The sequence below is a fragment of the Balaenoptera borealis genome, assembly GCF_965194805.1.
Source record: "Balaenoptera borealis genome assembly, chromosome: 2".
Lineage (NCBI taxonomy): Eukaryota > Metazoa > Chordata > Mammalia > Artiodactyla > Balaenopteridae > Balaenoptera > Balaenoptera borealis.
In genome coordinates, this window is record NC_138867.1 from 171,608,004 (window position 1) to 171,632,822 (window position 24,819).

Consider the following 24,819-nt stretch of genomic DNA (forward strand, 5'->3'; position numbering starts at 1 on the left):
AGTGCCCCCTGTGGGCTCGGCCCTAGAACCGAGACCAAGAAGAGGGGCCCCCAGCCGAGCCCTGTGCGCCTCTGGCTTCTGCTCCCTTCTTTGACTGTGGAACCTAGCAGTTCTCACCCTAGTTTTTGATTCTCCACTTGCCCCACTGAAGTCTAGAGACGTCAGAGCTCTGCCTTCAAACTCTTCGTTTCTACTCTGCTAGTGTCACATCTCTAGCCTCTACCTTTCCTTCAGTTCAGTTCAACAGATCTTTGCTCAGTTAGTGTGCCAAGTATGGTGCTGGCCTGGAATTTCTGAAATGAGTAAGTTGAGGCCCTCATCATGCCCGGGCCAGGCGTGGTAAATGCTTTAAACGGAAGAAAGGAGGGAGTAAGAAATCCAGGCTAGGACAGGCCAACCCATTAGAGTCTTGGACTAGACAGAGGAGTAGGACTTCCCCAAGTCCGGAGGAGGGAGAAGGTCAGCAGGACTCTGGTGAAGAGCCTCGAATGCCTTGCTAAGGGGTTTGAGTTTTTTGGAGCAGGCAGTGAGAAGCCATTTCACCTTTTGCCCAGGAGAGAGATTTTCATCTCTCTGTGGTTTTGAGTAAGAAATTTAACAGTAGTGTTGATTGTGACCAATCCATGGGCAAATTAGGAAATAAGGACATCGTAATGAGCTTTTCACAGGCTTAAATTTATTCCATTTAAAGGTTGCACTTTCATTCAAATCCTGCAGAGTTTTTCTTGTGTTGTATTAAATAATTTTCCTTGTTTCCTGGTGCCAAAACTACCTCCTGATCCAAGGCTTCATTTTGCTAAAATAACTGTAATAATTTCTATCGTTGAACTTGGGTATCAGTACGTATTCTCAACCCCCATTTACTTAGCTGTTTTTGTTTCATTGTTTGTAGGTTTGCTTTTAGAATGACTCTACAGATGACTGATGGTACCCACGACAGTTTGATTCTTCCCAGTTTTACTTTTACAAAGAAGCTTATTTTAAAATGCCAGGGCATCTGCCTCCTGGGCTGCATTCCTTTCTGGAGTTTGGCATCCTCTGTGAATTTCTAGGTTTTCCATCAAGATTTTATTTCCTCAGGGTAGGAAACATGTCTTCTAATTTTTGTTCTTTACCTAGGTCTGTCTCCAGGCGGTGCATAATATTGTTGACTGGATTTGTCAGCTAAAACAGTCCTTCTAGAAACGAGAATAATTAAGGGGATTTGATTTCATCTTTTGTTGAGGTATTAGAATCATTGTCGCTCTCAGGGAAGCTTTGTCAAGAAGTATCTTATTCTAAAGGATAAGATCTCTGAATATATCTCTAAATCAAATTCCTCAGTAATTTAAAATGATACCTTGCTCAGGAAATAAGTCAGACAGAAAAAGACAAATAGTGTATGTTTTCACTAATACGTGAAATCTAAAAAATGAAACAAGCAAACAAACAGAACAGAAATCTCTCACAGATACAGAGAACAAACTAGTGGTTGCCAGGGGGGAGAGGGCTGGGGGAGAGGCTAAATAGGTGAAGGGGGTTAAAAGGTACAAACTACTAGGTATAAAATAAGTAAGTTACAAGGATGTAATGTACAGCACAGGGAATATAGTCAATATTTTATAATAACTTTGTTTGGAGTATAAGCTATACAAATATTGAATTACTATGGTGTACACCTGAAACTAATGTAACATTGTAAGTCAACTATACTTGAGTAAAAAATAAGTAAATAAATAAATACCTCCAAAATAAATAAATATAATAAAATAATACCTTGTTCAGCAAAGCAGATTTTTCCATAATTTGGAAAAGTAAATTACAGCTAAAATTAGAAGCTATAAGTACACTGTTGGCAGAAGCCAGGATGTGACTTACGTTCTATTCATTCCCACATTCCTTTCTCCTTATACAGTGACCGGTATATACTAGTGCCTCAATAAATGTTTGTCCTATAAATATTGAATAAGTGGGGTTGGAGGATGATAAAGCTGTATGCTTTCATTTTCTGGCATGATTCTGTGTGACTCTCAATAGTTTTGTTACAGATTGGTTTTGTTTAGCATTGGTTTCAAAAGGATATTCGCAGATTTGTTTTTTAATTTAGATTATCCTCGGAAGTTTCTTTTATTTATTTAAAAGATTTGTGATTTCTCATTCATTGGAATTTTGCTTCTTCATAAACATTAACATTTTGTTTTGTTTTAATGCAGATACTTGGTTGCATAGAACACGTCACGTACTTGCTAAAGGTGCGAGCACAGACCTTCTTTTTCCCCCCACAGTCCCCATTCACTGCCTTACAATCTGTTCAGTTATCTCAGCTATCTGTTGCTATGTAACAAATTACCACAAACCTAACAGCTTAAAACAGTTAAAACTGATCTCAGTTTCCACAGGCAGGAATCTGGGCACAGCTGAGCTGGGTCCTCTGCTCGGGGGTCTCACAAGACTTTGGTCAAGGTGTTGGCTGATCTGTGTTCCTATCTGAAGCTCAGGGTCATCTTCCAGTCTCACAGGGTTGTTGGCAAAACTGTTGCTTGCAGTTGCAGGACTGAAGTTCTTGTTTTCTTGCTGGCTGTCAGCTGGGGGTCTGCTCTCAGCTCCAAGAGGCTGCCTGCAGTTCCCCATTACTGGCCCTCTCACAACATGGCAGCTGGCTTCAAGGCCAACAGGTGACGTTCCCCAGTCCACTAAGGTGGAGTCGTAATGTAACATAACCACGGGCGAGACTATATACCATCACTTTTGACACTTTGCAAGTCACAGATTCTGCCCAAACTCAAGGAGAGAGGATTATACTCAGTGGGGGTCACCTTAGGATGTGTCTGTCACAGAAATTAGTTCATCCCCTTTGATGAATGATGTGGTCTGTCGTACTTTATGTAATCACTGATGGTTTGCTGTCAGCTGCTTGATCACCTCTAGGCCAAGAACATGCTCAAAGGTTAGACATTTGTTTACTTTTCATAATAAACCACAAAAACATTCTGTGAAGTTACTTTGTATTCATTCAAAGGTGCTTTATACTGTATCTAAAGTAAGATGTTTTATAAGCAGGAAACTGACCTGGGAATAATCATTCCTAGAATCCCCTTTAAGAAGCAGAGCAGCCGGCTTCATTCTCTTTCCTTGTATTCTTTTTTTAATCTGTTTATTGATTATTTATTTTTGGTTGCATTGGGTCTTTGTTGCTGTGCGCGGGCTTTCTCTAGTTGCAGGGAGCGGGGGATACTCTTCGTTGCGGTGTGCGGGCTTCTCGTTGCAGTGGCTTCTCTTGTTGTGGAGCACGGGCTCTAGGTGTGCGGGCTTCAGTAGTTGTGGCATGCAGGCTCAGTAGTTGTGGCTCACGGACTCTAGAGCGCAGGCTCAGTAGTTGTGGCACACGGACTTATTTGCTCTGCGGCATGTGGGATCTTCCCGGACCAGGGCTTGAATCCATGTCCCCTGCATTGGCAGGCAGGTCCTTAACCACTGAGCCACCAGGGAAGCCCCTCTTTCCTTGTATTTTTAGAATTATATTTACAGAGGATAACAAGCTCTAACCGGAGGCCATTTTCATTAATGATAATAACTGCTTTTATGGAAGGAAAACATTTTGGCATAATATCCTGTGTGATCAATTACTGTGTACTGTATAAGAAAGACTAACGTTTGGGTTCAGCTTTACAGAGCACCAAATCTCATCCCCCATTAACATTTTCATATTTGGGATTCAGAAACGTGTATCTGAGTTCTGCACCCCAACCCTAGCCTTTTGAAAGGCATCCCACAGGGGCGCATGATGAGTTTGGAAGGCATTTGGAAATGAGGACATTCTCCCATAGATTAACAGTATAGTGAGTTGTGGCAGATGTTTAACCTTTCTCATGGTGTTAATCATATTTTACTTCCATCATGAAGTTACTGATTTTCAGGTATATTTTCTGTCCTTGATAGCATCTTTTAATAATGAATGCTTGGATGACAGGACTTAAAATAATAATAACAGTAAATGTTAAAATAACGGCATAGTACTCATCAAAGTTGTTCATCAACGGTGAACACACCGTTGAGATTGCAGTTATCCTCAGTCTCTCTCTTGCATTATCAAATCCCCTCCCTAGACTGGCTCTTGGACATATAGACATGTGCTAGTGTCTCGTATCTTTAAAAACGCACAAAGAAATGAAAACCTCCCTTGACTCTCCCTGTGTTGATTTGTACCTGGGATTTGTTTTAATCAGGTAAGAAGAAAGACAGAGACAACTTTGAAAGAAGAGTTTATCACTTGAAATTCCTGAGAGGAGGAGGCAGGCCCACATGGGGAAGCACCACACTGGGAAGTCCTTTGGGAGGCAGAAGAAGTAAGGGGACAGAATGGCCTGGAGCCTTTATTGTGATTTCCATGGGAAGGAAAGGGCGAGGCAGGGTAGACAGTTTGAGCAAGTTTAGGATTGGATAGTTTCAATAATTTCAGCAGGCTCTGGGCAATAGAGTTGGTCTCTTTTTATCTGGTACCTGGCCCTGGGGTGATTTAGGGCTGGGGGCATCTTTTTTTTTTTTCTTTTGGGCTGGGCTGGGTCTTAGTTGCGGCCCACAGGATCTTCTTCATTGTGGCATGTGAGATCTAGTTCCCTGACCAGGGATCGAACCCAGCCCCCCTGCATTGGGAGCATGGAGTCTTAACCATTGGACTACCAGGGAAGTCCCAGGGCTGGGGGCATCTTTTTTTTTTTTTTTTAATAAATTTATTTATCTATCTATTTATTTATTTATTTATTTTTGGCTGAGTTGGGTCTTTGTTGCTGCACACGGGCTTTCTCTAGTTGCGGCAAGCGGGGGCTACTCTTTGTTGTGGTGCACAGGATCTAGGCATGCAGGCTCAGTAGTTGTGGCGCACGGGCTTAGTTGCTCCATGGCATGTGGGCTCTTCCTGGACCAGGGCTCGAACCCGTGTCCTATGCATTGGCAGGTGGATTCTTAACCACTGTACCACCAGGGAAGCGGGGGGAGCATCTTGACTGGTGCTGAGAATTAGATAAAAGAGGTATTGGGAGTGTGGCCTTTGGATTTGAGTTTGCATATGAAAGGCACGCTCTCAGGCAAGTTGTTTGCTATATCTGGATTTAGTTAGCTCTGGGAAGGGCAGTCTCTCCCTGCCCCAGGATGTCAAAGCATCATAAAAGATAGAACATTTTAAACATGATTAATACACACTCTTTCTTTTAGCACTTGCTACATTTCTTTACTTTCTTTTGGGATCAAGTGTCAAAGAGTTTGTGTTTGCTACTTCCACTTCCTCTCCCTCCTCCACCCACCTTCTCCCAGCCTTCTCACTCTGCTGAGTCACCAGTGACCTCCATGTTGCTAAATCCAAGGTCTCTTCTCCCACTTCACCTCTCAGAAGCATTTCTCACAGATTACTCTTCTCTCTTTGAAACTCTTCTTGGTTCCTCCCCACTGGCAGGTTGGGTCCCAGTCTCTTCTGTAGGATTTTTCATCTGCTTGACCTCTACAAGTACAGATGCCTAAACCTGAGGCCTGGGCCGCTCTCTATCTACATTCTCCTATAGTGATTCCCTCAAGTCTTGTGGCTTAAAGTGCCATCTCTATGCCCAGGACTCCATCTTTATATTGTTTATCTCCAGCCTTGAGTCCACGTCCGTGTGCCAGCTGCCTACCTGATACCTCCTCTTGGGTAGCTCATAGGGATCTCAGGTGAAACCTGATCAAAGCACAACCCTCCTTTCCAGACCCTCCTCCCCCAAACCTGCTGCCCTCCAGTCTCCCCTGTTGAAGTTGATGATATTTCCATCCATCCAGTTGCTCAGACCTAAAGCTAGTAGTTATCCTTGCACCGCCTCTTTCCCTAAAACCCTACACCAGTTTATCAGGAGTTCCTGTTGATTCTGTTCCCCAAACCAAAGATCTATCTACTTTTTATGTCTACTACCATAACTCTAAACTAAGCCAACAGCATTTCTGGACTATTCCAGCTGTAACAGCCTCCAGATTGGTATCCTTGGTTCCATATTTGCCTTCCAGCCCAGTCTCCAGAGAGCAGCCACAGTGATCTTTTTAAAATGCAGTTTGGACTGAGAGGTCCGCGGGAGCGGCGGAGACGCCGCCTGATGGCATTGAAACAAATGGGAATTGTAAGCGACTATGAGAAAATCCGTACCTTTGCTGTAGCAGTAGTAGGTGTTGGTGGAGTTGGCAGTGTGACTGCTGAAATGCTGACAAGACGTGGCATTGGTAAATTGCTACTCTTTGACTATGACAAGATGAAACTGGCCAATATGAATAGACTTTTCTTCCAACCTCATCAAGCAGGATTAAGTAAAGTTCAAGCAGCAGAACATACTTTGAGGAACATTAATCCTGATGTTCTTTTCGAAGTACACAACTACAATATAACCACAGTAGAAAACTTTGAACGTTTCATGAATAGAATAAGTAATGGTGGATTAGAAGAAGGAAAACCTGTTGACCTAGTTCTTAGCTGCGTGGACAATTTTGAAGCTCGAGTGACAATAAATACAGCTTGTAATGAGCTTGGACAAACATGGATGGAGTCTGGGGTTAGTGAAAATGCAGTTTCAGGGCATATACAGCTCATAATTCCTGGAGAACCTGCTTGTTTTGCGTGTGCGCCACCGCTTGTAGTTGCTGCACATATTGATGAGAAGACTCTGAAACGAGAAGGTGTTTGTGCAGCCAGTCTTCCTACCGCTATGGGAGTGGTTGCTGGGATCTTGGTACAAAATGTGTTAAAGTTTCTGTTAAATTTTGGTACTGTTAGTTTTTACCTTGGATACAATGCAATGCAGGATTTTTTCTCTACTATGTCCATGAAGCCAAATCCTCAGTGTGATGACAGAAATTGTAGGAAGCAACAGGAAGAATATAAGAAAAAGGTAGCAGCACTGCCCACACAGGAGGTTGTTCAAGAAGAGGAAGAGATAATACATGACGACAATGAGTGGGGTATTGATTTGGCATCTGAGGTTTCAGAAGAGGAACTGAAAAATTCTTCAGGTCCAATTCGTGACTTACCTGAAGGAATTACAGTGGCATATACAGTTCCCCAAAAGCAAGAAGATTCTGTACCTGAAGTAACAGTGGAAGATTCTGGTGAAAGCTTGGAAGACCTCATGGCCAAGATGAAGAACATGTAAATAATGGACTGGCCTGTATTTTATTTCCTGTGTCTAAACCTGTTCCCTAGCGATTAAAAAAAAAATCATTTAAAACTGAGAAAACAGGGCAACATCAGTTGATGTATAATCTTCACTGAATTGTTATACTGTTTAAAAATACTGTGACTATTGCTTGTTGCTCCCCGCCCTTCAACTAAATCAGAAACTCTCCTAAAACTCATGTTTCATTCTAGTAAGAAAACTTCAAAGGATTATTGCAGGCAGTTATAAATCTTATTTAAAACTTAGCCATTGAACTGTTTTGGCCTTTTGGGAGGGGTGGGAAGAAAGGACCAATTTGATTTGCGTGAGGCCATGGACAACAGAATAGTGTGTGGTCAAATATAGGGAAAGGACAAGAGGTACAACCTATTGATTAGAGCCAGCAGACATCTATTCATTGTGTTTGGAATTGCTCTCTACAGGAAAACTGCCCACTACTACTAACTTGAGCAACAATGAATTTCAAATAGTAAACCTATAAAGTAAAAACATCCTTTCAAATGTTTCCTGATGAAACACATGCTGAAATACAGTCATTGGAAAAGTTTGTAAACCTCTGAATTATATATTCAAAACAAGACAGAGGCAAATAAGAGGAAGCTTTTCTTCATGGATAGACAGATAAAGATATTTTCAGGATGTACAAATTATATTTCTGCACTGACTAAGAAAAAGCATATCATCTGTGGAACATATATCTGAGTCAGTGTGCTTTATTGAGGAGCAAAAGATAAATTTAGGCTAAGATAATCTAAATTATACCCATCATATGGGCTACCTTCTAATACTTTATTTTATTTAAATTTGATTCCGTGGGTAATTAGATATTGGCAAAGGTTTGTCCTGGATAACAGACAATAAAAGAGGTCTAAATTGCCTCTGCAACGACTGACATGTATTTCTTCACAGGGAAGAGTATCATTTTCCCTGATTGTGACCACTAAATCATAATTTGATACACTGGTTTTCTCTGGATTTTGCATATAAATAATGAAGGCTTAGAGAGCCTTGTTTGAAATAAATTCCTGATGGTTAGGAAACTAATAAAGACACATGCATGTGTAACCATTATCTGTAGGCTGGTACTATGCTAGTCTCCTATTTTGATGACTTTTTTGCTCTGAAAAGATATAAATGTCTACATTCGATCTCTAGGAGGAAAATGTCATTAAAAAATTAAAAGTGCATTTCCCACTTGTAAAGTAAAATTCTAAAAATAATTTCAGAAAGCCCCAAATATCAAATATGTTTAATATATTAGCTTTGAGATTTTAGCATACTGCGATTCTTATGTTTAGAGTGATGTCAGGAAAGTATGGGGATAGTTTTTCTAGCCTTGAAACATATTTACGTTGCCTTAGTAGGTCATTTGTTGTTGTTTAAAATTTTAGTGTAGTCATCTGTAAAATAACTTTTCTAGTTCCTAGAGATTCTTTGAATTTCAAAAAAGAAATGCAGTCTTTCTAAATCCCATTCCTTTGGTATACTAATTTGCTACCTCTGGTACACTAATTTGGTAAGGCTTTACTTATAAGTTTATATAGTTTGATAAATAGCTAGAACCTACTATCCTTTTTTTAAAAAATTTTTATTGGAGTATAGTTGATTTACAATATGTGTTAGTTTCAGGTGTACACAAATTGAAACAGTTATACATATACATATTAGAACCTGCTATCTTCTAAAGACCTATTTTCTGTTCTTAATTTGGCACTGTACCCTGCTGGTGTTATATACTGTACCAAATCTTATCTAATTTTTTTGTCTTATATCTTCCATTAAAGTTATTATTTTAGCAGAAAAAAAATAAAATAAAATGCAGTTTGCTTAAGGATAGACAAATAGATCAATGGAATAGAATTGAAAGTGCAGAAATAAACCGACACATCTATGGTCAAGTAACTTTTGACAAGGGTGTCAAAACCATTCAATGGGGAAAGAAAAGTCTCTTCCACAAATGGTGCTGGTAAAACTGGATCTCCACATGCAAAAGAATGAAGTTGGACCCTTAGCTTACACCTTGTACAAAAATTAACTCAAATGGATGAAACATCTAAGTGTAAGAGCTAATCCTATAAAAAAAACTATTAGTTGAAAATATAGGCATATTAGTTGAAAATATAGGCATAAACATTTGTAACCCTGAATTACTCCATGGCTTCTTAGATATGACCCCTAAAGCACAAGCAACAAAAGAAAAAAATAGATAAATTTGATTTCATCAAAATGAAAAACTTTTGTGCTTCAAAGGACACTATAAAGAAGGTCAAAAGACAACTCACAGAATGGGAGAAAAGATTCGCAAATCATATATCTGATTAGTGTCTAGTATCCAGAATATGTAAGGAACTCTTTCTTACAACTTAACAATAAAAAAACAAATAGCCCAATTTAAAAATGAACAAAGGATTTGAACAGGCGTTTTTCTAAAGAAGAATGGCTTGCTGTACACTTGAAAGAAACACAACATTGTAAATCAACTATACTCCAATAAATATTAAAAAAAAAAAGACAAAAATACCCCAGAAAAAAAAATAAAAATAAAGAATAGCTGATAAACACATGAAAAGATGTGCAACATCATTAGCCATTAAACAAATGCAAATCAAAACCACAGTGAGATACCACCTCACACCCACAGGGGTGGCTATAATAAAAAAAGACAGTAGCAAGTGTTGACAAGGATGTGGAGAAATTGGACATGTCATAAGTTGCTGATGGAAATGTAAAATGGTGCAGCCACTTTGCAAAAGTTTGACATTTCCTTAAAAAGTTAAGCATAGAGTTAACATATGACCCAGCCTTTCTCCCTAGGCATATGCTCACACAAAAACTTGTACATGCATGTTCATAGCAGGATCATTCATAATAGCCAAAAGGTGGAAATAACCCAAATGTCCATCAACTGATGAATAGATAAAATATATTCAAACAGTGGAGTATTAGTTGACCATAAAAAGGAATGAAGCAATGACACACCACATCTTGGATGAACCATGAAAGCATGCTGTGTGAAAGAAGCCAGTCACAAAAGACCACATACTGTATGATTTCCATTTATATGAAATGTCCACACAAATCTGTAGAGGCAGGTTAGTGGTTGCTGAGTGGGAGGAGGGGGAAATGTGGAATGACTACTAATGAGAACAGGGTTTCTTCTTGGGGTGATGAAAATGTCCTGGAATTAGGTGGTGATAGCTGGCACGTCATGAGTTTACTAAAAGTGACTGAATTGTATGTATACTTAAGTGTGAACTTCATGGTGTGTGAATTACATCTCAAAGAAATCAGCGCTAATAAAAATGCAATACATGTCGCGTGAAAACCGCTCTGTAAAATCCTCCATTGCTTCCTGTATTAGTTTTCTATTACTATTGCCAACTGTGACAAATGACCGCAGACTTAGTGGCTTAAAAAATACAAATTTGTAATCTTCCATTTCTGTAGGTTCCAAGTCCAACATTGGGCTCTCATTGGGCTAAAATCAAGGCGTTAGCAGGGCATTCCTTCTGGAGGCTCTGAAGGAGAGTCCACTCCCTTGCCTTTTCCAGCCTGTCGAGGCCGCCTGCATTCCTTGGCTCGCAGTGCCTCCATCTTCAAAGCCCACAATGTAGTGTCTCTGACCCTATGTCGTTGCATCTCTTTCACTGACCACAGCTGGGAGAGTTTGTCCACTTTTAAGGACACATGATTAAATGTAAATCAACTATACTTCAATTTTTTTTTTTAAAGACACATGATTAGATTGGGCCCATCTGTATAATCCAAGTTAATCTTCCCACCTAAAAGTCCTTAACATTAATCATCTGCAGAGTTCTTTTTCCCTTGTAAGTGGTTCTGAGGATTAACATGTGGACATCTTTGGGGACCATTCCTCTGCCGACCACAGTTTCCATCACAGGTGAGCAAAAGCCAGAGTCATTCCCCTGACTACAAGGCTCTTCCAGTCAGCCCCACTTGCCTCTCCAACTTAACCGCATGGCTCTCTCCCTCACCCCTTATTCTACAGCATCCTGGTCTCTTAAAAAGCCCAGAGTGGGGGGCTTCCCTGGTGGCGCAGTGGTTGAGAATCTGCCTGCCAATGCAGGGGACACGGGTTCGAGCCCTGGTCTGGGAAGATCCCACATGCCGCAGAGCAACTGGGCCCGTGCGCCACAGCTACTGAGCCTGCGCATCTGGAGCCTGTGCTCCGCAACAAGAGAGGCCACGATAGTGAGAGGCCCGCGTGCCATGATGAAGAGTGGCCCCCGCTTGCCGCAACTAGAGGAAGCCCTCGCACAGAAACGAAGACACAACACAGACAAAATAAATAAATTAATAAATAATAATTAAAGGTGCTAATAATTTAAAAAAAAAAAAAAAAGCCCAGAATGGGGACTTCCTGGTGGTCCAGTAGTTACAACTCTGCACTTCCACTGCAGGGGGTGAGGGTTCAATCCCTGGTCAGGGAACTAAGATCCCACATGCTATGTGGCACGGCAAAAATAAATAAATAAATAAATAATAACCAAGGGTGTTCTCACCCAGGGCCTTTGCACTGGCTGCTTCCTCTGCCTAAATATTTACTCTCTTCAGATCTCTTCCTGCCTGACTTCTCCGTGTCATTCCGATCTCAGCTTTGATGTCACCTTAGAGACATGCAAACGCTAATAAGCCTTCTAGTTACCACTCTAGTTTAAGTCACCACAAGGCACCTGCCACTGCCAATGGTGTATATGTGTGTGTTTGCATGTGTGAGTATGGTGTCGTGTGGTGTCTCACTTTCTCCTTCCTGCTGTGTGGGTAGGGACCTCATCTGTGTCTCTGTGACACTAGAATGGTGTGTGGCACTTAGAAGCTGCTCAGTAACCACCTGCTAAGTTAATGGGGCTTTTTCTTCTTTTTTAAAAATATTTTTCTTTCTTTTTTTTTTTTTCACACACACACACTGTATTTTATTTTTACAAGAGATAAATAGACTGACACCAAGCGTTGTACATGGATGACCACAACAAAAGCAACAATGATTGCAATTACCAAACATGAAACACACTCATACTATGTCATAATATTGACATTCAGTCCAGTAATCCTCCACTGTAACAGCTCCTTTATTTTGCAGTGAAAATTGATTTGTATATTCTTTGCCTCTGAGTCCTTGTGGGATTTTTTTTTTTTTAATTCAGACAGAAAGTCACAAAAATTATACTTATCCTCATCAGTTCACTCAGTCCCATGTAATTCATTTTTTTTTCATCTTGATCTTTTGTTAGCACTTTTATGAGTTCATCAGTTTTTCATTAGAGTTCTGAAAATGCTTATTCATTCAGTTCAGCAGTACAGTCAGTTACCAGAAATCTGTACTTGTCAGAGTCTTTTCCATGAATTTCTTGAAGATGAAACCCTTTTATAGGAACATATTTGCAAAATCATCAGAGTACACCCAGAACTGTCTGTAAATGACAAAAGACTTAAAAATGACCACGGTTAAAGATTTGATGAAAGTTCATAATAATGCAGTTGACAAGAAAATTAGTTATTTCTGAGATACACATTTTAAAGTAATAACTAGGATTATTACTTATAACATTATACCAGAACATATAAGATTTTTAGAAATTTCATGTAATGTCTGAAACATTTATATTAACATATTTCCACACAAATAACCCAATGAAAGTTTAGTATTAGTTGTTTGTTTGTTTTTTTATACTGCAGGTTCTTATTAGGCATCAATTTTATACACATCAGTGTATACATGTCAATCCCAATCGCCCAATTCAGCACAACACCATACCCACCCCATCGCAGTTTTCCCCCCTTGGTGTCCATATGTCCGTTCTCTACATCTGTGTCTCAACCTCTGCCCTGCAAACTGGCTCATCTGTACCATTTTTCTAGGTTCCACATACATGCGTTAATATACGATATTTGTTTTTCTCTTTCTGACTTACTTCACTCTGTATGACAGTCTCTAGATCCATCCACGTCTCAACAAATGACTCAATTTCGTTCCTTTTTATGGCTGAGTAATATTCCATTGTATATATGTACCACATCTTCTTTATCCATTCGTCTGTTGATGGGCATTTAGGTTGCTTCCATGACCTGGCTATTGTAAATAGTGCTGCAATGAACATTCGGGTGCATGTGTCTTTTTGAATTACGGTTTTCTCTGGGTATATGCCCAGTAGTGGGATTGCTGGGTCATATGGTAATTCTATTTTTAGTTTTTTAAGGAACCTCCATATTGTTCTCCATAGTGGCTGTATCAATTTACATTCCCACCAACAGTGCAAGAGGGTTCCCTTTTCTCCACACCCTCTCCAGCATTTGTTGTTTGTAGATTTTCTGATGATGCCCATTCTAACTGGTGTGAGGTGATACCTCATTGTAGTTTTGATTTGCATTTCTCTAATGATTAGTGATGTTGAGCATCTTTTCATGTGCTTCGTGGCCGTCTGTATGTCTTCTTTGGAGAAATGTCTATTTAGGTCTTCTGCCCATTTTTGGATTGGGGTGTTTGTTTCTTTAATATTGAGCTGAATGAGCTGTTTATATATTTTGGAGATTAATCCTTTGTCCGTTGATTCATTTGCAAATATTTTCTCCCATTCTGAGGGTTGTCTTTTCGTCTTGTTTATGGTTTCCTTTGCTGTGCAAAAGCTTTGAAGATTCATTAGGTCCCATTTGTTTATTTTTGTTTTTATTTCCATTACTCTAGGAGGTGGATCAAAAAAGATCTTGCTGTGATTTATGTCAAAGAGTGTTCTTCCTATGTTTTCCTCTAAGAGTTTTATAGTGTCCAGTCTTACATTTAGGTCTCGAATTCATTTTGAGTTTATTTTTGTGTATGGTGTTAGGGAGTATTCTAATTTCATTCTTTTACATGTAGCTGTCCAGTTTTCCCAGCACCACTTATTGAAGAGACTGTCTTTTCTCCATTGTCTATCCTTGCCTCCTTTGTCATAGATTAGTTGAGCATAGGTGCGTGGGTTTATCTCTGGGCTTTCTATCTTGTTCCATTGATCTATGTTTCTGTTTTTGTGCCACTACCATATTGTCTTGATTACTGTAGCTTTGTAGTATAGTCTGAAGTCAGGGAGTCTGATTCCTCCAGCTCCGTTTTTTTCCCTCAAGACTGCTTTGGCTATTCGGGGTCTTTTGTGGCTCCATACAAATTTTAAGATGATTTGTTCTAGTTCCGTAAAAAATGCCATTGGTAATTTGATAGGGATTGCATTGAATCTGTAGATTGCTTTGGGTAGTATAGTCATTTTTCACAATGTTGATTCTTCCAATCCAAGAACATGGTATATCTCTCCATCTGTTGGTATCATCTTTAATTTCTTTCATCAGTGTCTTATAGTTTTCTGCATACAGGTCTTTTGTCTCGCTAGGTAGGTTTATTCCTAGGTATTTTATTCTTTTTGTTGCAATGGTAAATGGGAGTGTTTCCATAATTTCTCTTTCAGATTTTTCATCATTAGTGTATAGGAATGCAAGAGATTTCTGTGCATTCATTTTGTATCCTGCAACTTTACCATATTCATTAATTAGCTCTAGCAGTTTTCTGGTGGCAGTTTTAGGATTCTCTATGTATAATATCATGTCATCTGCAAACAGTGACAGTTTTACTTCTTCTTTTCCAATTTGTATTCCTTTTATTTCTTTTTCTTCTCTGATTGCCATGGCTAAGACTTCCAGAACTATGTTGAATAATAGTGGTGAGAGTGGACATCCTTGTCTCGTTCCTGATCTTAGAGGAAATGCTTTCAGTTTTTCACCATTGAGAATGATGTTTGCTGTGGGTTTGTCATATATGGCCTTTATTATGTTGAGGTAGGTTCCCTCTATGCCCACTTTCTGGAGAGTTTTTATCATAAATGGGTGTTGAATTTTGTCAAAAGCTTTTTCTGCATCTATTGAGATGATCATATGGTTTTTCTTCTTCAGTTTGTTAATATGGTGTATCACATTGATTGATTTGCATATATTGAAGAATCCTTGCATCCCTGGGATAAATCCCACTTGATCGTGATGTATGATCCTTTTAATGTGTTGTTGGATTCTGTTTGCTAGTATTTTGATGAGGATTTTTGCATCTATATTCATCAGTGATATCGGTCTGTAATTTTCTTTCTTTGTAGTGTCTTTGTCTGGTTTTGGTATCAGGGTGATGGTGGCCTCATAGAATGAGTTTGGGAGTGTTCCTTCCTCTGCAATTTTTGGAAGAGTTTGAGGAGGATAGGTGTTAGCTCTTTTCTAAATGTTTGATAGAATTCACCTGTGAAGCCATCTGGTCCTGGACTTTTGTTTGTTGGAAGATTTTTAATCACAGTTTCAATTTCATTGCTTGTGATTGGTCTGTTCATATTTTCTGTTTCTTCCTGGTTCAGTCTTGGAAGGTTATACCTTTCTAAGAATTTGTCCATTTCTTCCAGGTTGTCCATTTTATTGGCATAAAGTTGCTTGTAGTAGTCTCTTAGGATGCTTTGTATTTCTGCAGTGTCTGTTGTAACTTCTCCTTTTTCATTTCTGATTTTATTGATTTGAGTCCTCTCCCTCTTTTTCTTGATGAGTCTGGCTAATGGCTTATCAATTTTGTTTATCTTCTCAAAGAACCAACTTTTAGTTTTATTGATCTTTGCTATTGTTTTCTTTGTTTCTATTTCATTTATTTCTGCTCTGATCTTTATGATTTCTTTCCTTCTGCTAACTTTGGGTTTTGTTTGTTCTTCTTTCTCTAGTTTCTTTAGGTGTAAGGTTAGATTGTTTACTTGAGATTTTTCTTGTTTCTTTAAGTAGGCTTGTATAGCTATAAACTTCCCTCTTAGAACTGCTTTTGCTGCATCCCATAGGTTTTGGGTTGTCGTGTTTTCATTGTCATTTGTCTCTAGGTATTTTTTTATTTCTTCTTTGATTTCTTCAGTGATCTCTTGGTTATTTAGTAACGTACTGTTTAGCCTCCATGTGTTTGTCTTTTTTACGTTTTTTTCCCTGTAATTCATTTCTAATCTCATAGCATTGTGGTCAGAAAAGATGCTTGATATGATTTCAATTTTCTTAAATTTACTGAGGCTTGATTTGTGACCAAAGATGTGATCTATCCTGCAGAATGTTCTGTGCGCACTTGAGAAGAACGTGTAATCTGCTGTTTTTGGATGGAATGTCCTATAAATATCAATTAAATCTATCTGGTCTATTGTGTCATTTAAAGCTTCTGTTTCCTTATTTATTTTCATTTTGGATGATCTGTCCATTGGTGTAAGTGAGGTGTTCAAGTCCCCCACTATTATTGTGTTACTGTCAATTTCCTCTTTTATGGCTGTTAGCAGTTGCCTTATGTATTGAGGTGCTCCTATGTTGGGTGCATATATATTTATAATTGTTATATCTTCTTCTTGGATTGATCCCTTGATCATTATGTAGTGTCCTTCTTTGTCTCTTGTAACATTCTTTACTTTAAAGTCTATTTTATCTGATATGAGTATAGCTACTCCAGCTTTCTTTTGATTTCCATGTGCATGGAATATCTTTTTCCATCCCCTCACTGTCAGTCTGTGTGTGTCTCTAGGTCTGAAGTGGGTCTCTTGTAGACAGCATATATATGGGTCTTGTCTTTGTATCCATTCAGCAAGCCTGTGTCTTTTGGTTGGAGCATTTAATCCATTCACGTTTAAGGTAATTATTGATATGTATGTTCCTATGACCATTTTCTTAATTGTTTTGGGTTTGTTTTTGTAGGTCCTTTTCTTCTCTTGTGTTTCCCACTTAGAGAAGTTCCTTTAGCATTTGTTGTAGAGCTGGTTTGGTGGTGCTGAATTCTCTTAGCTTTTGCTTGTCTGTAAAGCTTTTGATTTCTCCATCCAATCTAAATGAGATCCTTGCCGGGTAGAGTAATCTTGGTTGTAGGTTCTTCCCTTTCATCACTTTAAGTATACCATGCCACTCCCTTCTGGCTTGCAGAGTTTCTGCTGAGAAATCAGCTGTTAACCTTATGGGAGTTCCCTTGTATGTTATTTGTCGTTTTTCCCTTGCTGCTTTCAGTAATTTTTCTTTGTCTTTAATTTTTGCCACTTTGATTACTATGTGTCTCGGCATGTTTCTCCTTGGGTTTATCCTGTATGGGACTCTCTGCGCTTCCTGGACTTGGGTGGCTATTTCCTTTCCCATGTTAGGGAAGTTTTCGATTATAATCTCTTCAAATATTTTCTCTGGCCCTTTCTCTCTCTCTTCTCCTTCTGGGACCCCTATAATGCGAATGTTGTTGCGTTTAATATTGTCCCAGAGGTCTCTTAGGCTGTCTTCATTTCTTTTCATTCTTTTTTCTTTAGTCTGTTCCGCAGCAGTGAATTCCACCATTCTGTCTTCCAGGTCACTTATCCATTCTTCTGCCTCAGTTATTCTGCTATTGATTCCTTCTAGTGTAGTTTTCATTTCAGTTATTGTATTGGTCATCTCTGTTTGTTTGTTCTTTAATTCTTCTAGGTCTTCGTTAATCATTTCTTGCATCTTCTCAATCTTTGCCTCCATTCTTATTCCGAGGTCCTGGATCATCTTCACTATCATTATTCTGAATTCTTTTTCTGGAAGGTTGCCTATCTCCACTTCATTTAGTTGTTTTTCTGGGGTTTTTTCTTGTTCCTTCATCTGATATATAGCCCTCTGCCTTTTCATCTTGTCTATCTTTCTGTAACTGTGGGTTTTGGTCCACAGGCTGCAGGATTGTAGTTTTTCTTGCTTCTGCTGTCTGCCCTCTGGTGGTTGAGGCTATCTAAGAGGCTTGATGGGAGGCTCTGGTGGTGGGTAGAGCTGACTGTTGCTGTGGCGGACAGAGCTCCGTAACACTTTAATCCACTTGACTGTTGATGGGTGGGGCTGGGTTCCCTCCCTGTTGGTTGTTTTGCCTGAGGCAACTCAACACTGGAGCCTACCTGGGCTCTTTGATGGGGTTAATGGCAGACTCTGGGAGGGCTCATGCCAAGGAGCACTTCCCAGAACCTCCGCTGCCAGTGTCCTTGTCCCCACAGTGAAACAGAGCCACCTCCCGCCTCTGCAGGAGACCCCCCCAACACCAGCAGGTAGGTCTGGTTCAGTCTCCCCCAGGGTCACTGCTCCTTCCCCTGGGTCCCGATGCGCACACTACTTTGTGTGCGCCCTCCAAGAGTGGGGTCTGTGATTCCCCCAGTACTGTCAAAGTCCTGCAATCAATTCCCACTAGGCTTCAAAGTCTGATTCTCTAGGAATTCCTCCTCCCGTTGCCGGACCCCCAGGTTGGGAAGCCTGACGTGGGGCTCAGAAGCTTCACTCCAGTGGGTGGACTTCTGTGGTATAAGTGTTCGCCAGTCTGTGAGTCACCCACCCAGCAGTTATGGGATTTGATTTTTCTCTGATTGCGCCCCTCCTACCATCTCACTGTGGCTTCTCCTCTGTCCTTGGACGTGGGGTATCCTCCTTGGTGAGTTCCAGTGTCTTCCTGTCGATGATTGTCCAGCAGCCAGTTGTGATTCTGGTGCTCTCACAAGAGGGAGTGAGAGCACGTCCTTCTACTCCGCCATCTTGGTTAATCTCCCGGAACCCTTCTAAAAATATTTTTTGTAATTATTTATGGCCACGTTGGGTCTTCGTTGCTGCACGTGGGCTTTCCCTAGTTGCGGCGAGTGGGGGCTACTCTTCATTGCAGTGCGTGGGCTTCTCATTGCAGTGGCTTCTCTTGTTGTGGAGCACGGGCTCTAGGCGCGCGGGCTTTAGTAGTTGTGGCACGCGGGCTCAGTAGTTGTGGCTCACGGGCTTAGTTGCTCCACGGCATGTGGGATCTTCCGGGACCAGGGCTCGAACCCATGTCCCCTGCATTGGCAGGCAGATTCTTAACCACTGCGCCACCAGGGAAGTCCTTGCTAAGTTAATGTTGCAGAACACTGGGATAGGATGGCTGGGGTTTCCGCTTATGCATTATGCACTAGAGCAATAGTGTGAACACTGCTTTCAAATTATTGGACCTTGAGGTTTCATAGTTCTTGATGAGTTATTTGCATTATTTAAATTTGCAGTGTTTAAAGGGAAATGTTTTGAATATTACTCTGTTTGAATTTGGTACAAATTGAATTCAGTTGAAATGCTATGGTTCTGTCCTTTCATAAGAGGGTTTTTCAACAGACCTGGCAGACTCAGTATAGAGGATCATTACTCTCATGCACAGAATGACTCTTCTCTTTCTCACCTGCTCCTCTGTCACCTCTTTCAGAAAGCATGCTCTGAATTGTCATCAGATGAAGCCTGCTCTCTTCAGTGTGCTCTGTGAGATCAAGGAAAAAACAGGTAGGCCGTTGAGAAGACACTTCTTCTGTGGCACCAGGACCACAACAACCTCGCACCTCTGGTCCTGGCTCAGCCCTAATGTGCATCGTGGGCCATCTTGCTCATCACATCCCTCTCTGGCAGCGATGGTTCAGTTGGTTCATTTGTGCTTTGTCAGAGCCCTGCTTTCTGGTGTATCACACTCATTTATTTTGCAGTTTGTAACTAGAGAAATACTGTTGCCAGTGAGTAACAAGCAGCTGCATTCTAGGTGCAAGACTTCAGAGGCACTGTGGCATTCAGTTGTTTTACAAAAGGATCTGAGATGACAGAATTAGGAAAGTAGAATCATAATTTTGTTTTGTTTGTTTTAAGCATCCAAAGTAATCCCCATGGAAGCTTCTGCCACTGCAAGTTCTTTTGTTAAAAGAAAAAAAAAAAAAGGAAAATCGTTTCATATTGAATTAATTTAGACTTGCAGAAAAGTTGAAAAACTAGTACAGAGAGGACTTCCCTGGTGGCGCAGTGGATAAGAATCCACCTGCCAATGCAGGGGACATGGGTTCGATCCCTGGTCTGGGAAGATCCCACATGCCGCGGAGCAACTAAGCCCATGTGCCACAACTACTGAGCTTGTGCTCTAGAGCCCACGAGCCACAACTACTGAAGCCCACGAGCCACAACTACTGAAGCCCTCACACCTAGAGCCCATGCTCCACAACAAGAGAAGCCACCGCAATGAGAAGCCCATGCACCATAATGAAGAGTAGCCCCCGCTCGCCACAACTAGAGAAAGCCCATGCGCAGCAACAAAGACCCAACACAGCCAAAAATTAATTAATTAATTAATTAATTTTCAAAAAAGAGGGAAGAAAAATTAGTACAGAGAGTATACCCTTCTCCCAGCTTTTTCTAATGGCAACACCTTCAGAACCATAGTGCAGTGATTAAACCAGGAAATTGATGTTGGTACAATGCTCTGTAACTGAGCAACAGGTCCTATTTGAATTTCCCCAGATTGTGTCCTAAATGCCCTTTTTCTGGTCCAGGATCCCACACTGCATTTAGTCATCGTGTCTCCTTAGTCACCACCAACCTGTGAAGTTTCCTCCATTGTTCCTCATCGTCCATGGCTTTCATACTTTTGCTGAGACCTGCTCAGTTATTTTATAGAGTCCCTCAGTGTGGTTCGTCTGTTGTTTCTTCATAATTAGACTGAGGTTGTGCACCTGTGGCAGGAATTGCACAGAAGCAACGTTGTCCTTCTCAGTGCATCGTGTCGGAGGTATGTGCTGTCAATAAGTCCTATCACTGATAGGACCGCTGACCTTGATCACTTGGTCAAGGTTAATAGCAATTTGAAGATGGTTTACAAGAGAAGCCACAAATATGGTGAAGACATCATTTAAACCAAAATCATCATTTAAACCAAATCAGAGAAAGATTGTCACTTGATTTCTTAGAATGAGTTGGTGTCTCTTTTTTTTTTTGGCTGCATTGGGTGTTTGTTGCTGTGCACGGGCTTTCTCTAGTTGCGGTGAGCGGGGGTACTCTTCATTACGGTGTGCGGGCTTCTCATTGCGGTGGCTTCTCTTGTTGTGGAGCACGGGCTCTAGGCGCGAGGGCTTCAGTAGTTGTGGCACGTGGGCTCAGTAGTTGTGGCTCGTGGGCTCTAGAGCACAGGCTCAGTAGTTGTGGCTCACGGGCTTAGTTGCCCTACAGCATGTGGGATCTTCCCAGACCAGGGATCAAACCCGTGTCCCCTGCATTGGCAGGTGGATTCTTAACCACTGCGCCACCAGGGAAGTCCAGAGTGAGTTGGTCTCTTGAGATCAATTATTTGAATGTTGTGTGTCAGTTTGGAGTATAGCACTTGAGTTATGCTGGGGCTCGTGGAAAGCACATATGTGGTACAAAAGTATGTTTCTTTCTCAACACGGTTTTGGCACAAGGTTGACGTGTACTTGACATGGACGGTGGCAGAGAGCAGTGAAAGGGTCTGAATTCCGCTTTACCTCTGGCTCCATGACCCTGGCATGTGACTGAAACTTTCTCTGTCCCCAGTCCTTCTCTGTGACTTGGGGACAGTGACAACACTTAGCTCACGGTTACTGAAGACTGTGTGAGTTCTTACGTGTAAGGCTATGGGTGTGGTGCCAGCTGCCAGTAGTTATCTGGTGACTGAAAAAGAAATTCAATTTTTTTTTTTATTGTATTTATTTATTTATTTTTGGCTGCGTTGGGTCTTCACTGCTGCACGTGGGCTTTTCTCTAGTTGCGGCGAGCGGGGGCTACTCTTCATTACGGTGCACGGGCTTCTCATTGCGATGGCTTCTCTTGTTGTGGAGCACGGGCTCTAGGCACGAGGGCTTCAGTAGTTGTGGCACGTGGGCTCAGTAGTTGTGGCTCATGGGCTCTAGAGCACAGGCTCAGTAGTTGTGGAGCACGGGCTTAGTTGCTCCATGGCATGTGGAATCTTCTCGGACCAGAGCTCGAACCTGTGTCCCCTGCATTGGCAGGCAGAGTCTTAACCACTGTGCCACCAGGGAAGCCCGAGAAATTCAATTTTAAACCTACATTTGTTTCACCCAAATGCTGTAAGGATGTGATATTTTCCCCCCACAGTTGAAATATTTTTTATTGTGATAAAATATACATAACATAAAATTTACCACTTTCCCATTTTTAAGTGTACAGTTCAGTGGCATTAAGTACATTTACATCATTGTGCAACCGTCACCACCATCCATCTCCAGAGCTTTTTCATCTTCCTAAACTGAAACTCCTTACTCATTAAACACTAACTCCCCATTCCCCACTCCTCTGGCCTCTGGTAACCACCATCCTACTCTCTGTCTTTATGAATTTGACTGCTGCTCTAAGTACCTCATATAAGTGGAATTATACAAGATTTGTCCATTTGTGACTGGCTTATTTCACTTAGCATAATGTTTTCAAGGTTCACCCATGTTGTAACATGTGTCAGAATTTGCTTCTTTTTTATGGCTGAATAATATTCCATCATATGGATAGACCACATTTTGTTTATCCATTCATTGTGGGACATTTGGTTGTTTCCGCCTCTTGGCTATTGTGAATAATGATGCTAATATCTGCACAAATATCTGTTTGAGACCTTGCTTTCAGTTATTTGGGGTATATACGCAGGAGTGGAATTGCTGGATCACATGGTAATTGTATATTTAAGAACTGCCATACTGTTTTCCACAGCAGCTACACCATTTTCCATTCTAACCAGCAGTGCACAAGGGTTCCAGTTTCTCCACATCTTCTTCAACACTTGTTATTTTCTGCATTTGTTTTGTTTTGTTTTGTTTTTATAATAGCCATCCTAGTGGGTGCGAAGTGGTATCCCATTGTAGTGGACATGATATTCTTTTACACTTGTTTGTATTTTAAAGACTCTTTGTTTGATGACAGCAGATTTTGGGAATCATATTAGTTCAAAGGAATATCTCATTGTGGATCTTCATGGTGTCAATCCTTAACCCAGGTAGAAGTCAACATTTTATCTGTTATCTTTACCACTACTTTCCTTTTTCATAAGAGCCAGCATGTGGTATATTTCTGTTCTAATTCTTTTACCCTCTATGCACTCTGTAACCCAAAAGCTTATATCCCATTTGGTTTACAAAGTCACTGTAGTTTGAGTGGTCTATGTTTGTTCTCACAGGTTTGTTTGTATGTGTTTAACTTTTTATTTTGAAACAATCACAGGTTCACAAAAATGTTCCAAGAACACGCAAATACATTTTCTCCCCGAACTATTGGAGAGTAAGTTGCTGCCACGATGCCCCGTGACCCCTGCACACTTGAGTGCGTTTACAACAGGGACAGTCTCCTTTTTACCCATAGGACAACTGTCACGGTCAGGAAGGGAATACTGATACCCCACCCACCATGGAATCCGCAGATCTCATTCAGGCTCTGTCAGTTGTCCCAATAATGTCCTTTATAGAAAAGGACAAAAAGGTCAAAATCTTGTTGTGTTTAGTTATCACATCTCTTCAGTCTTGTTTCATCTGTGACAAGCCCCTGTCTTTCCTTGACTTTCATGACCTTGACCATCTGGAAGATCACAGGCAAGTCCCTCCATCTGGGTTTATCTGGTGTTTCCTCATGATTAGATTTCTGCTACACATCCTCAAAATTAATCAACGCCTCTTCTCACACAGAGGCTGCTCAGTGGTGCCCACATTTGCTCTGTCCCCTATTGATGACTTTAACTTTGGTCACTCAAGTGAGATAGTGTCTGCCAGACTTCTCCTTTTTAAAGTTGCTCCTTTTCCCTTTGTAATAAGTATTCTGTAGGAGGTACTCTGAGACTATCCCTCATTAAATTTCCCTTTTATTCATTTTCGTATTTTGTGTCGGTATAGATTCATGGAGTCTTATTTTATCACAGTTACTATTATCACTCATTTCGACGCTCAAATTGTCCCAGGGTTGGCTAGTGTGAGACCCTTCAAGCTGGCTCATGTCCTTCTGACATGTCTCCATCAGCCTTTGAGCATTCCCTTCCTTGCTGCCATAACATGTTCCAGGCTCTTATTCTTCCCTCTCCTGCCGGGCCGGAATCAGCCATTTCTCCAGGAGCCCTGGCTCCACTTAGAGTAGATCTTGGTCCTGGGTATGCTTGTTACCATTGAGGCTGTACTGCTCTGGTCGCTCTCAGGGCACAGAGCTCAGGAGTATTTGTGGGGGATGCATATATACGTGTACACACACACATTCATGTCTATTTTTACTGTATCTGCATATATTGAAAACCATGAGCTCATTTCAGTATCTTTTTTTTTTTTTTGGCTGCACCGGGCAGCTTGTGGGATCTTATTAGTTCCCCGGCCAGTGATCGAACCCGGGCTCCGGCAGCGAAAGGGCTGAGTCCTAACCACTGGACTGCCAGGGAATTCCCTCATTTCATTGTCTTTAATTCTGGTTCAGCACCACAGAGTTCATTCTATTTCTCTCTCTCTCTCTAGATTGGTAACTCCTTTCTCTGACAATAAGAACCCTGCTCCCATCATCCTCAGTACTTTTACTTATTTAATCAGTCGTTCCCTCCCCCCGTCACGTGTATCCCATCCTCCTCCCTCACGTGCATCCCTTTTCACCACCTCAGCCCCTGACCCGGGTCCCCCACCAGCTCCCACAGGTTGCCCTCCTCTGCGGACGGCCCCTTGCCCTGTAGGTCCCACACTAAGCTCCTGCTCGGGTGCCTCTCACAGGCGTTTGAATGTCTAATGGCCCGTCTTGTCGGTTCCTTATTTAAATTATGGGGAGCAGATATTATGACTTCTAGTAAACAAGGTTGGGTTTTTTTGGGGTTTAAACAAGTTTGCCCTTAACCCCTCGC

General features: G+C 41.1%; 1 protein-coding gene and 1 pseudogene across 2 annotated transcripts in view; both read left to right on the forward strand.

Annotated features, from left to right (window-relative positions):
• Positions 1–24,819, forward strand: part of PBX4 (PBX homeobox 4) — a 57,416-nt gene that overhangs the window by 11,328 nt on the left and 21,269 nt on the right. The window contains exon 2 of the mRNA XM_082381060.1: positions 19,390–19,463. Within this exon, the coding sequence (XP_082237186.1) occupies positions 19,390–19,463 (74 nt within the window). The remainder of the gene's footprint in view (positions 1–19,389; positions 19,464–24,819) is intronic.
• LOC309623822 (ubiquitin-like modifier-activating enzyme 5 pseudogene) lies at positions 4,999–9,265 on the forward strand (annotated as a pseudogene). Its single transcript has one exon. The product of its transcript is annotated as a ubiquitin-like modifier-activating enzyme 5 pseudogene (transcript).